The 13,476-nt window shown below is 36.4% G+C and overlaps 1 protein-coding gene and 1 long non-coding RNA gene across 2 annotated transcripts; one reads left to right on the forward strand and one right to left on the reverse strand.

Moving 5' to 3' along the window:
* Positions 1-337: 337 nt before the first annotated feature.
* Positions 338-1,885, reverse strand: LOC112201479. The gene is made up of 4 exons (XR_002936767.2): positions 1,548-1,885; positions 871-961; positions 682-778; positions 338-424 (listed from the first exon to the last, which is right to left on the reverse strand). It is a non-coding gene; the product is annotated as an uncharacterized LOC112201479 (long non-coding RNA).
* A 4,305-nt stretch (positions 1,886-6,190) lies between these two features.
* Positions 6,191-13,459, forward strand: LOC112165982 (anaphase-promoting complex subunit 6). The gene is made up of 16 exons (XM_024302722.2): positions 6,191-6,538; positions 6,854-6,988; positions 7,434-7,507; positions 7,753-7,792; positions 8,205-8,250; positions 8,532-8,611; positions 8,750-8,931; positions 9,025-9,150; positions 9,398-9,472; positions 9,643-9,768; positions 10,702-10,771; positions 11,368-11,450; positions 11,949-12,062; positions 12,192-12,291; positions 12,929-12,964; positions 13,145-13,459. The coding sequence occupies exons 1-16, from the start codon at positions 6,293-6,295 to the stop codon at positions 13,247-13,249; spliced, it is 1,638 nt and encodes a 545-aa protein (XP_024158490.1). The 5' UTR covers positions 6,191-6,292; the 3' UTR covers positions 13,250-13,459.
* The last annotated feature ends 17 nt before the right edge of the window (positions 13,460-13,476 follow it).

Consider the following 13,476-nt stretch of genomic DNA (forward strand, 5'->3'; position numbering starts at 1 on the left):
ATGCAAGTGTTGTCTTGAATGGACATCAAACACTTGTGTCGTCTAACAACTTCGCACTACTGCAGTTACTTTTCCTATATGTTGTCTGAATTGAATTGACATAATTGCTTTTTGGAAATAGGCAAATATGAACATGTTGATACAAATAAGTTCTAAATGTCAATTAGTAGCACATCATTCCCGTAGATTGCCAAAACATAAAAAAAAACTACAAAGAGGTCTCCTACTACAATGTACTGCTTACATATCAGTTCAAAGTACAATTCATGTCCAACCAAATTTTAACCACAAGAGTGAGCAATATTGTGCCGAGACCCCAGTTGTTAGCCATTTTTTGGTTGAGAATCCCAGTAACTCCATAAACAACAACACTGCAGCAACCACACTGCAGAATAAACAGCTTGCCAGCAACATTGAAACTCATCTGCCCAAGCAAAAAACAACTACTGTCTAAAAAGAAATAATTTTTTACCCTCAAGATAGCTAAATTATAATATCATCACCAAATAATTAACAATAGCAGAAAAATGATTGGAATAGGAAAAAAATATGCGACAATCTTATTAATTAATGAAGCTAAATTACAAGGTCCATTTTATTAGAGCTTTTATATTTTATCACAACTGCTCATCTTAGTTCATTCTTAATTTTTTAGCATTTGCAGAAAACACTTTTTCATACCCATCGCATGAGGGAGGTAATCAAGAGTGCCACACATGGTCCTCTTGCAGTTGAATGCGTGCACTGACCACCCAAAATCTGCTATCTTGAGTTCACCCTGACAAAGGAAATTTGACATGATAAGCAACAAGTCTGCTTCAATAAATCATGAATAGGAAACTTATAACAGCAAAGAAAGGCAATCAGCACCTGTTGACCAATGAGAAGGTTTTATGGTTTGATGTCTCTGTCAATTACGTGCTTTCCATGACAGTATAATAAGATACAAGAAACGTAGGAGCTGTAAGGAACACAAAAAATGAACGAATGAGACCCAAGCTCATGAGGAAGAGCAGTTTAAACACTAGAAGAAGAGCAGTTTAAACATTATGTTTTCCTACTGTTGTCACTAGGATTAGAATCATTAGATTATTGAGATCATTTCAATTCTGGAATTCCTATACCTCTGTTAATGGGTTTGAAACTTTCAATATAAAATAATGCAAAGCTAAGATCTCCAGGTGTGCATAAAGAACACAAAACAAACTTTGGCCTTTGCAAGAACCCCATAAACCCATATCACTTAGGATCAACCTTGCTTAATAAACAGTTCCAAGCACAGTGAATAGGCCACATAATCAAATAATCACAAACAGCTAAGACCAAAAGAAAGTGAATCATCAATAACTAACACTGTTATTCACCAATTCATGTCACACACTCAAAACAAAAATCAAAAGCATAGATCATTTTCATTCCAACCTCCTCAAACTCCAATTCAAAACAAAAACCCAATTGGAAATTCACAAACAAACCCAATTCTGCTGCAAAGTAAAAATCTACTGAGCTTCAAGATAGATAGGAATAGGAGTAGCTAAGTTACTAACCAAAACAGAGAAAAACAAATTAACAAAAATATTATGTTGTGTATGCAATTCCTCCCTGTATTAAATTCCGTCTAAATCTATTCTGCAAAAGCCAACATATCCAAATCGTTCAGTACCAAACAAAACCACATAGCAGTGATATAATAATACCAGATAAGGCATACTTGTCATCGTGATTAACCAAATGCATAGCCAATTTATTAAGAGGTAGATAGGTATCTATGGCACCTAGAAAAATTAATAAAAAGAACAAATTAAACAACTGTAATGCCTTGTTTCACAGAAAGAGTTAACTCCAGAGTTGTTGTCGCCCCCTTAACACTCAAGTTACCAAAATTTTGACAGCATACTCCTAGAAAGTCAAGGACATTAACAAATACCTTCACATTTGGTTTCAGTTACAAAGAGGAATTTTACCCCATCTGAACACCCTTTGAGGTTATAAATACAGACCTATACATGTTGGTAGAAAGACAATCAGCATAGTAAAACTTAGAAGTGAAATTTAGTAGTCAATAGTGAAAGATATCTGACCAAACCAGATTCACTGCCAACAGCCAAGTTTAAAGAGAAGATGCAGAAATCCATTCTCGATACCGGAGAACTTAAACCAGCCACTTTTATACCTTGCACCTGCCAATTAGATGGAGATAATTTGGTATCAAATATGTCTACGTCATAGTAAAGACAAGTTTTATGTTCTTTTCTGTCCTTTAGCAAATTAGTCTCCAAACCACACAAGCTTTTCAAGTTCTGAGATGCTTTAGTATCAGCACATCAATTTCCAAACCACAAGAAGATGACATGCTCACATGCCAAATTAGTAAAGAACAAGGTTTCTTGAGCTTGAACCCAGGTAACATAAATCAATATTCTTGAACTAGAAAAATGCAGAGCATAATAGAAACTATTTACAAGTGGAGAATCAAGATGTCAAAGTCATGTCATCATGTCCAGCATAAAACAGCACTTTGCCATGGGTACTAAAATTTGAAGCTTGGAAAATATAACCAACCTACATAAAAATCACCCTAAACCCTCCATCTCTTCGTCTTTGTAGTCCAAACCTCCGATGAACCCTGTTAGAAACCAAAACCATAATTAAAATCCTAGTAATCATCAATCAGCTTTAAGCCCTAATAAATCGAATCAATCAACCCCAGATTTCCTTAAATTAATTCTAGGGTTCCTGAAACCGAGAAAAAAAAAAGGATTGTTCTCGAGCCCAATTAGAAAGTAAAGAATCCATAAAAACCATTCTATAAACCTAAAAGAAATGCCAATATTATAAAACCCATCATATCGGAGATTCGGAGAACCCAATCAAGACCCGATGAAATTAAAAACAAAGAAGTTCTCTAAATCATATAGAATAATTTCCAATATGAAAGAGAAGCAGAACTTACAGGGAGGGGAGAGAGAGAGAGAGATGAGCTGAAAAAGTGAAGAGTCGCGACCAACGGAGAGAGAACCCGTGGTGACCGGAGAGACTGACGGCGCTTAGAGACAGCTATACTTCGCCGGAATTGCTCCTGAGCTTACCGACAGCTTTCGAAAATCTTTAATGATACTGAGAGGGATGATGAGAGCAAGGGTGAGCTTGAGAGGATGAAAGGGATTGAGGGTGGATTGAGGGATTGAGGTTCATGAGTGAGAGCGTGCGAGGGTGAGAGTGATTAAGGGTGAGAGAGAATTGTTTTTTCAAGATCTAGGGTTGAAAATAGCTAAGGGAAAGGGCGTTTTAAAACAGAACGAGAGGGAAAGGCCGGGTCTTTTTTTCAAAGGGCGGGAATACTTTACATTAGGGTTTTCAGGATTTTCAACCCAAATTAATTGATTTTTTTTTTTGGGTTTTTCAGACAACATATGTCATTGTATATGTTGTCCCAAATTTTGTAAATTTCAATTTTGAGCATGTGTTGGCTGAGGGGCAGAGAAACGACTAGTTTAACACGTATGTCGTCTGACGTACTCAGACGACATATAAATTCAACATGTTGTCTGTTATGTGTCGTCTGATTCACTTTCTCCTATAGTGATATACAGTTAACTTTGGCCTATATATTTTATGTACTTATCAAATTATTCCTCGAAGGCACAAAAAGTTTTGAAATTTAACTAGGCACTTACCTTAGACAAGGTAGCGAAAACAAACAAACCTAGTATACTTGTACTAATTTTAAAGTTGAATGATGGTAAGCATGTAATTTGAGGCGTGATGAGGTTGAAATTTAGGATATTTTATGATTCGTAAAGAAAAATATCGAACTTCTCAAATTTTTGGAGTGAAATAGATAGTCTGAAGTAGTTTGTTTGTAATGTTGACTCTTGTATTGTTCCAAATGAAAGAAGAATTAGCTTAGTGATTAATGTAGTGGAAATATTTGATGAATACCTAAAAAATCAAAAGCAGCGAGTTTTAAATATGTTTTTGCGCAAGCATATCTCTCATGACAAAATGCATGAAACTTCATCAAAATTCGTCAAATTATAGGGGATCCTATCCAATAATTCGCATGGGCACGCCCGATATGAGAACATGTATGCATTAGTCTTATTAAAAAAATCAATGGGCATGAAATTATAGAATTTTTGGATTAAAAGGTTAACATGCAAGCATTATATAGGGTAAGCAATGATCACTAGGGATGAGGCTTCGAAAGAGACGTACGTTTAGGGTAAGCAATGATATGTACAATCCAATTCTACCAGATGCATGCATTCAAAATCAACAACTTCACCAGATTGAAAATAAAAATTTAAACAGCAAGGCCTACTTTTCTGCCTCTACACTCGTGGGCTCGTGGCTCACAATATGATCGATCAACTAGTCCCTTGTCATATATCACTCCCACACAAGTCGCATATGATCACATTTCCCATCTTCTACACTAACCCAGCTTCCTTCAACACTTCGACTCACTCTGTCACTCAAGTATCGAAAAGCCAAGGCAAGGAAGATAAAATGGTAGCTCCGGTCACAGACCACAGAATAGTTGCTTAACAGTGCGTCCATTTCCCAGTATTCTTCACATATCACCCATCGGTTCTTAGTTGGCTCCCATCGGTTCTCTGTCCGTGCCAGTCGGTTCTTCAGTCCATTTCCATCGGTTCAGTTCGGTCTTTGATCGGTTCTTAGTCGGTTCCTAATCAGTTCTAATCGATTCTTAATCGGTTTCATCGGTTGTTGGTCGGCGCTATTATTCTCTCCTTCAAGCCTCAACTCACTACGTATTGACAATCCAGGAAAGCTTCCATCATAGACGACACAGTAGCTTGCTTAACAGTCCATTTCCCGGTACCCGGTTAGCCTTCACCCATCGGTCATTGGTCTATGCCAAATCGGTTCTTACTCGGTTTTCATCGGTTATAGTTCGATGCCCCTCGGTTCTCGATCGGTACCCGTCCAAATTGAGGGTACTGTAGATTGAATTGGAACAATAACTTGCTTCCAAACCATAGTAGCACAAGAGCAATATATCTCTCAAACATGAAATGAAGACTCACTGTGATGTCCACATACTTCTTTTTCCTAGCTTCCAAGTTTTTGGCTTTCTTTTCCTAGCCAAAAACTTAGAAGCTAGGAAAAAGAAAGCAGATATGGAGAAATTCGATACACCTGAAGATATTGTAATTATGGGTGGAGGATTGGAGGGATATGTGCCTACTGGCCTCGCCCCTGCACTGGCTCGTCACAAGTTTTACTTTTGTTTGAATATCTTTACTGTTCAACAGAGGCCGGTCCTGAAAATTAGGACGCTTAGTGCAAAAATTTAAATAATGCCTTATTAATCACGATCTCAATTAGAATAACTAGGAAAAAATGTTTGGTGTAAATAAAAGAGAAAAATGGTGGAGGCCTAAAAACATAAACAAGGAAGGAAAAATAGAAAGAAAGAAAAAACAAGAAAGTCAAGAAACATAACACAAGATCGAAGAAGAAAGTAGAGAGGCCTTAGGAATGAAAAGAACAAAAAAAAATACTAAAAGAAGATAGAAGATCACAAAAAAGGCAAAGGAAAAATTAAATAGGGCTAAGCACCCATGGGTTTTGAACCCAAGACCAATCAAGCCTGACAATTTAAGGTGGAGCTGTCAACTGAACTAAACAACAATTATGTAAATTTTAGCATTCTTGACATATATATTTATCTAAATCCATTATAAAATTGAATTCAGAGGCCTTGTGCGGCTGCTCCATCTGAACACCCCCAGGGCCGCCCCTGCTGTTCAACACTTCATAAATGGGAAAAAGATCCTCTTTTTTTTATTAGGGAAATTGGTAAATGTTTAATTTTGCTCAAAGATCCTCATCGAAGACAACTTAATGACCCAACTATGTGTAAGTCATAAATAACATTTTTACTGTTCATTTCAGAGGCTTACACACCGTCGAATCATCATGCTTGTATGTTATATACATCAATAGTAGAAATTTCGTTCGCCCAGATACAATCTATCATTTTTAAATCATATCAATTTATTTTTTATTGGGTCTGTGTTTTTGGAACATGGATTGATTCATGGATATCAGATAATGATTCTTGGGCCCGAATCAAAACCCAAAACAGAACATGAACAAACAAAGCCAGGCAACTGAGCTATTGGCCCATCAGACAATCACCTCCAAAAACCTCCCTGCTCCCTGCTCCCGCTCAAATCAATAAATCTCACACTCTCCCCAAAACCCTCTCTCTCTCTCTCTTTCAATTCCAATTCCAATTCCAATTCCAATTCAAAGCAAAATGAGAGAGCACGAGACCGAGAAGCTTCGCGCGGTGGTCAGAGACTGCGTCACCAAGCACCTCTACTCGTCGGCGATCTTCTTCGCCGACAAAGTCGCCGCCTTTACCAAGGAGCCCGCCGATATCTACATGCTCGCCCAGGCCCTCTTCCTCGGCCGCCATTACCGTCGAGCCTTCCACCTCCTCCACTCCTCCAAGATCGTCGACCGCGACCTCCGATTCCGTTACCTCGCCGCCAAGTGCCTCGTGAGTCCCGCTCTCACTGCCTCTTTTCAAATTTCAGGATTTGGGCTTTGCTAAATTTTTCAACTTTTTTGGTTTCTCTATGGGCTACTGTGTAAGAGGGATTGTGTTCTTCCTTTACATTTTGTAATGTTGGTGATTTTTCTAATGCAGTAAGAGATTTTTATATTTACTTTATCAGTTGTTGAGATACATTTACTGCCTTTACTTTGTTGATATTCAAGTGTTCTTGATTTGATGATTTAGAACTGGCAGTCGTTTGCGTTGAAGTTTTAGGTTCTGATTAGTTCAATTGTGTTGCGTTGGTGTTATTATCAGGAAGAGCTGAAGGACTGGCATCAATGCCTTAATATACTTGGTGATGCTAATGTGGATGAACATGGGAACATCTATGACAGAAACGATTCTAATCTCATGTACTTGGATAAAGGTGGTGAAGATCATGAAATCAATGTGAGATTCTCTCCCAGTACACTCATGCACGCCCTAATTGCTATGTGACATGTTGTTTGGTAACTGTTTCTATAAGACACGGTAACTGTTAAACTTAGGTAACACATTGTTAAAGCAATTCAGTACAACATTTGTGTTAATTTGAGGGTAATAACTATATGTAATTGGGAGGACCTTATTCAGGATGCCTACTAATGACTTGACTGAAATATGACATCATAGTTGTCTGTCTAAGCTGGTTTTGGTGTACTATGTATCTTCTTAATTCATTTGCAATACTATGTTTATACTCTGTGAGTTGAAGTTTGTGAATATCCTAGTTTTCATTGTTGGTAGCTTTTGTATTGACTAGTGATACAAACTATAGAGGCATGTTTAGGTTCTATGACTAATATGCTTCTGTAAGGTTTCTTGTCACTGAATGTGTCATTCTCACTTGCAACAGATAGCTTCTGCAATATGCTTTCTACGTGGTAAGGCATTTGAGGCTTTGGAAAACCGTGTCCAGGCGCGGAAGTGGTAATTATTTTATTTCACTTACCGTAACCATTCAAAGTGTGTTTGTGATTCTGCACATGTCTTTTTGGCTAGCTCTCTGTGGGTTTTTTTTCCTAGTAGCTGTGAAATTTAAACTAAATGCCCGTTCCTAAATTAATAGTAATATGATAATTTCTATACGGGTGACTTTTTGTTGAGAAAAGCTATATGTTGGCTGAAGAGATACTTTAAATTGTTCTATTTGCTTTTGTGTTTTGTTTTGAAAGGTACAAAGCTGCAATCAAAGCCGATCCTTTGTGTTATGAGGTATGCTGGAATTTTTTCTTATGGATCTCTTAGATGTTTACTTGCCTAAAATTGTTCTTTTCTTGTGTTGTATAGCATTTATGGCCAACTAAAGTAGGGAAGTAGCATTGCATTGCCTACACAAGTATTGAAATCCAACTGGATAATTTGCTTTGCCCTATCTAACATGATTAAAAAACGCGAAATTGATTTTTTGAGGACTTTCACAGATTTGAATTTTACCACAGTAGTTAGAATCTTCCTATAGGGAATTAAATTTTCCAGAAATAGAGCCCATATCTCTCCCTCCCCAATTCTCTCACATGGGGCGGGACCCTGAGATCGTGAGAGTGTTTAGGAGATAAGGCTGGACTGTCTATAGCATCTTCATTTTCTTCAAATGTTTTCTAATGGCTTAATTATTCCTTTTCAGGCATTGGAATGTCTTATTGACAATCATATGCTGACATGTGAGGAAGGTAGGGGTCATCAAAACAATCTTTTTCTTTTAATAAGATTTACTTTTCATAGATGGAAGTAACATCCTGGATTGATTTTGATTCTTAAATTCCGCTTTCCAGATTGTCTCATTGTTCTCTTCTTCTGTCTACTAGCTTAAATTTATTTTAGGTCTTTTGTGATATTATTTTTAGTAATCAGTAGGATGCTTATGAGTTGGGCCTTATTTCCTCAAACGATAATATGGTTGAGGATGATGGTATCCTCTACTTATACCTTTTGATTTTCTGCTGAATTTCAGAGGCAAGTCTACTTTCATCGATACAATTTGGTCCTCAAGATGGATGGCTTTCGTCATTTTACTCATGCTTGATAAAAAAGGTAAACATAAGTGAAACTCCAATATGCCACAGTTTAAGTGGAAAGTTATCAAAGATCCTTATATCTTTATACTTTTTAGGGCCTTCTTTTTACTTAATAAAGATTTACTTTAAAGCATTTACTTGCTGTGTTTTCCAGTATGACAAAGAAAATGTTGTAGAAGCAAACTTTGGAGAACTTGAAAAAGAGGGATGTAACAGTAACACTTCCGATCTTTCGTTCATTCACACTCTGAAAACCAACACTGACCTTCTGGCGTGCAAAGCAGAATACTACCATCAGTGTGGTGAATATCAAAAATGCTTTGAACTTACCTCTTTGTAAGTTGGCAATTGGTTTGGAACAAACTTCAACATTCTACTTATGAAATGCTCCTGCAAATAATTATTCTGTTTTGTCATTTTTCTTAACAGCCTACTTGAAAAAGACACTTTCCATCTCAAAAGTACATTAGTGCATCTAGCAGCTGCGATGGAACTTGGGAATTCAAATGAGCTCTATCTTATGGCATGCAATTTAGTGAAGGACTATCCTCAAAAGTGAGTGGTTGAAACATATACTGCTTGAACCTTAAGTGCATAGACATATATATTGTGGTTCGCTGGTAATGCGCATGAGACAGGATGTGCAACCAGGATTGTGGTTTCTTGGGGGTTTGGGGAATGCAGTAAACCCCATTGAGATGCCACTCGAAGGAAGGATTTTGGATTTTCGTTAGGAATTCTCTGTTGTGCTGTTCTTGTTATTCATTTAGTTTATTACTAATCAGGTTTGTTCTCTGTGTAGGGCTTTGTCATGGTTTTCTGTTGGCTGTTACTATTATTGTATCAAAAAGTATGATCAGTCACGCCGTTATTTCAGGTAATGTCATCATGATTATTAGTCCTATATTCTGGGTTGCCCCTGCATGGTTGAAGATAGTTTTGAGCACTTGAAATTTTATACTTTTACTGTTTGTGAAGTTTTGATTTATTTGGGTTTGAAATATATGAATGATTTCTGATTTCTCTTGGATCTATTATATACTATAGTAAGGCTACCAATGTCGACGGAAACTTTCCACCTGCATGGATAGGATATGGGAATGCTTATTCTGCTCAAGATGAGGGAGATCAAGCTATGTCAATTTATCGCACTGCTGCTCGTTTGTTTCCAGGGTAAGTTATTGTAACTCTCAGTACTTTCTTTATGGTTTTTTTTCCCCTTTTCTTCCACCACTTGGACATACATGGAAGAAGGATGTTATGTTATGTATATGTGCTACTGTTAATTGCCTTTTTGTTAAATTGATAAATTTTCTTTTGGTTTGTGAAATTTCTATATTCATTTCATTTAAAATATGTCATCAATGCTTTTATTGTTTATATGTATTTTTCAACATTTCCATTATCGGCTACTTGTTGGATGCTTTCTCTACACTTTCCCACCATATATTCTTGTAGAATTGCTTTGCAAGATCCAGATTTTAGGTTGAAATTGAAGTTTCAGTAGAATATATAATTAATCTGGATGACTAATCAGCTCTCTTTGCAGTATTAATAGCGTATGACTCCTTTGAGAAAATATGTAAGGAAATTATTGGAGTCATTCGTGAAATTATATGGGAAGACAGCTATTTGAGTGAAAATTGTTGTATGATTAATTGACTTTGCTTGATATGCCCCTTTGGTTGCTCTGAGGTTATATGGTAGAGCAAAGATGATATATCTGATTTCTTTTTCTTTTTTTGTTAGTTCTACTACAAACATATAATGTTGTTTCATGTTTGGCTCTCTCTCTCAGAGGCTAGCATCAGTCATGATAGCCTTAAGTACACTTTGCTTTTGTCATTCAGAATTGAACACAATTTAACTTTGATTGTCATAAGAGAAGAAAAGAAAAATCTTAGCACTGACCTTGGCTGTAATTCTCTGACATACTGTAATTTTTACCTGTGCCAAAGTTGGACAACATTTATTTACAATATATGGTCTTTACTGTGGGTGCAAACGTACATAGTATCTTATTATTCATATGTCTCTCAAGTAATCCATGCTTAACGTATTGTTGATGTATTGTCATTTCAAAGATCTTGATATTCTCTGTTCCAGGTGTCATTTACCAACTTTGTACATTGGGATGGAGTACATGCGAACCCACAGCTACAAACTTGCTGAGCAGGTGACTTAGTGTTCTGTAAAGTGTTTATTTGAATACTGTCTTTTGTGATCTTGACTTTGGTACGAGTGTGAATCAATCCCCGTCTATTCGTCTATGTGATCGTATAAGGGAAGCGCTGACTAGTCAGCTCAAGCACTTATAAATATAAATGACCGAAATGGTATCTCTTAGCCTAAAATAAAAACCAAATATCACAGCATATACGTGTCATAAGTTGGTTTTGGATGAAGTACTGTTATACCTTTTATAATACCTAGATTCTTACATGATCCCTTCGATTTCTATTAAGCTTCACATACTTATTAAATTGTTGATGTCACTGGTTCAACCTCTGGTTCCACTGTACGCGTTTGATGTCCATTCCAGTTCTCAAAATATCAGTTAGAACATAGAATATCAAAGTATGACAGTAGTGACAAGTGAGTTGGCTATGATCTTAGAAGTAACCCCTCCCTCATGTTGAATACCTTTACTTTGTAGTTCATACATTTGATTGTCTCTTTTGCATTTTCCACCTAACAACTATAGATGTTGCAACAATATTTTTTTTATTGCATTACTATACAGGTATTAAAATGTCCCTTCGCTTTTCTTAGTTTTTGGTGCAGGCTAAGACTACTTGCCCATTGGATCCCCTCGTATATAACGAACTTGGAGTTGTTGCTTATCAGATGAAGGAGTAAGTACTGAATCCTGAAACATGCAACCCGAAATGATATTTGTTGAATATTAAAGTAAAAGACTTTCCAAAGGGTTATATGTATTTCAAATTACTTAAAAAAATGATCCTAGAGGCTCGATGTTTCTTATGAAAAAAATTAAAAGTTATCTATTGCTAAATATGTAACTTTCTGCTAATGGCTTATGTGAGCCTTGATTGTAATTTATAATCCTCAAGTGTGCCTGAATGTGTTATAACCTAGTGGTTTGTTTTTATTAGTCACTTCTGTCACATTATGGCTCTAGTAGGTTTTAAGTCGCATATGCTTGTGTACATGGTTGTTTTCTTGTAATACTGACATTGTTGATTTTGTAAGTGGTCTTGGGATGGATACAACAAAAATATAGTCATGTTGCTTCAGCATTAAGTTTATGTTTTTCTTTTTTGTTTCCTCTTCCCTCTCTCTTTCCGACCAAGTCAAGTGATTCTTAATGAAACTTTTGTCTTTTGATACAGTTATAAAAAAGCTCTGTGGTGGTTTCAGAAAACTTTGGCACAAATTCCTTCCCCTTTAGGTGAAATGTGGGAACCAACTGTAGTTAATACCGCCCATGTATACCGAAAATTGAAGTATGTTATTTATATTTTCATAGTTCCTTGTATTTCTTTTGTTAGTACCTTATGAGAAGTTGAGGTATCAAGCACTACAATGTATGACTAATTTTCTTTGCCTAATTATATAAAATTGCTATGTGTCAGGATGTACAATGAAGCTATTTCATACTACGAGAAAGCACTTGCATTATCAACAAGAAGTGTGAGTACTTATGCAGGTCTTGCATATGCTTACCATTTGCAGGTATATAAAGCTTTTAATTAATTTGTTTGTCTTTTAGGAAAAAAAAATCTTTCATTTGAAGTGGATTAGGGAGACTGATGTCTCAATTTGTGGCTGTTTGATTACTGCATTAAATATTTAACTTTAAGTTCTCTCCTCGCATGTGTTTGCGCGCACTTTATTTATGGGTGTTAAATTGAATACCAAGCATTTGGATGTTGCTCTCTCTCTCTCTCTCTCTCTCTCTCTCTCTCTCTCTCTCTCTCTCATATGAAGATTGAGAGAGACCTTCTGTCGTAAATTGCAATAAATGGTTCTTGAATCTCATGCCTTCCTGTGTACAACCTGTACAAAATAGTAGATTCTCATTGTCTTCTAGCTAGAATTTTTGTCTGTATCGTGCTTGTAACTTGATATTTTACCTTCTACCCTTACATGTTAATTTGCTCTTTTCACCGGGCATTACTTCTTGTTCTTGTTATGTGCTATAGTAGTTTGAAGGGATAACTACAAGCAACACTTCTGTTGATGACAAAATTCATGAGCACAGTATTTTGTCGAACAAATATATAAATAAATGAAGTTTCTGTGTTGTATCCCAGTCCAATATGATGACAATAATTGTGCTCATGGTTCGTTTCTTTCTACTGTTGTGCAGGATAATTTTACTGCAGCAATAACACACTATCATAAAGTGAGCAATTCTCTCTCTCATTGTGATTTCCATAACATTTTTTGGCATATGCATGTGGTATTAAACTTTGAATTCTAAGTCAGACATGGAGCCAATGGATTGTATGTGGTGTACTTACGGTGTATGTAAGAGAATAATTTGACTGCGGCACTGATGAATCTGCTTTGTTTTTCGGTGCAGGCTTTGTGGATAAAGCCAGACGACCAGTTCTGTACTGAAATGCTGAGTTTAGCTTTAGCAGATGAATGCCACGGCAATGTAGACCACAGAACTGAATTCAGATGATTAAGGCTTAGGTTTGTTGCACTAGTATCCTCTCATATATTGTTGTATTCCATGTGAAATAGAAAGCACATGCCCTGGACAGATTAACAAATGTAATCTTCTTTTTCCCTTCGATAAATTTATTTCTTGTATCTAGGAGTCTTCACCTGTAATTATTAATATTTTCTAAGTAATGGAAATCCTTATATGGAAGACATTTTTAACTGTGAAGTTAGAAACCTTGATGG

The sequence above is a fragment of the Rosa chinensis genome, chromosome 5, assembly GCF_002994745.2.
Source record: "Rosa chinensis cultivar Old Blush chromosome 5, RchiOBHm-V2, whole genome shotgun sequence".
NCBI lineage: Eukaryota > Viridiplantae > Streptophyta > Magnoliopsida > Rosales > Rosaceae > Rosa > Rosa chinensis.

Excerpts from the sequence above, each read along its gene's own strand:
- LOC112165982 (XM_024302722.2), top strand. The coding sequence starts at position 6,293 with ATGAGAGAGCACGAGACCGAGAAGCTTCGCGCGGTGGTCAGAGACTGC. Across the intron at positions 10,772-11,367 it reads GCTACAAACTTGCTGAGCAG|TTTTTGGTGCAGGCTAAGAC; the intron begins GTGACTTAGTGT and ends CGCTTTTCTTAG. Across the intron at positions 11,451-11,948 it reads GTTGCTTATCAGATGAAGGA|TTATAAAAAAGCTCTGTGGT; the intron begins GTAAGTACTGAA and ends CTTTTGATACAG.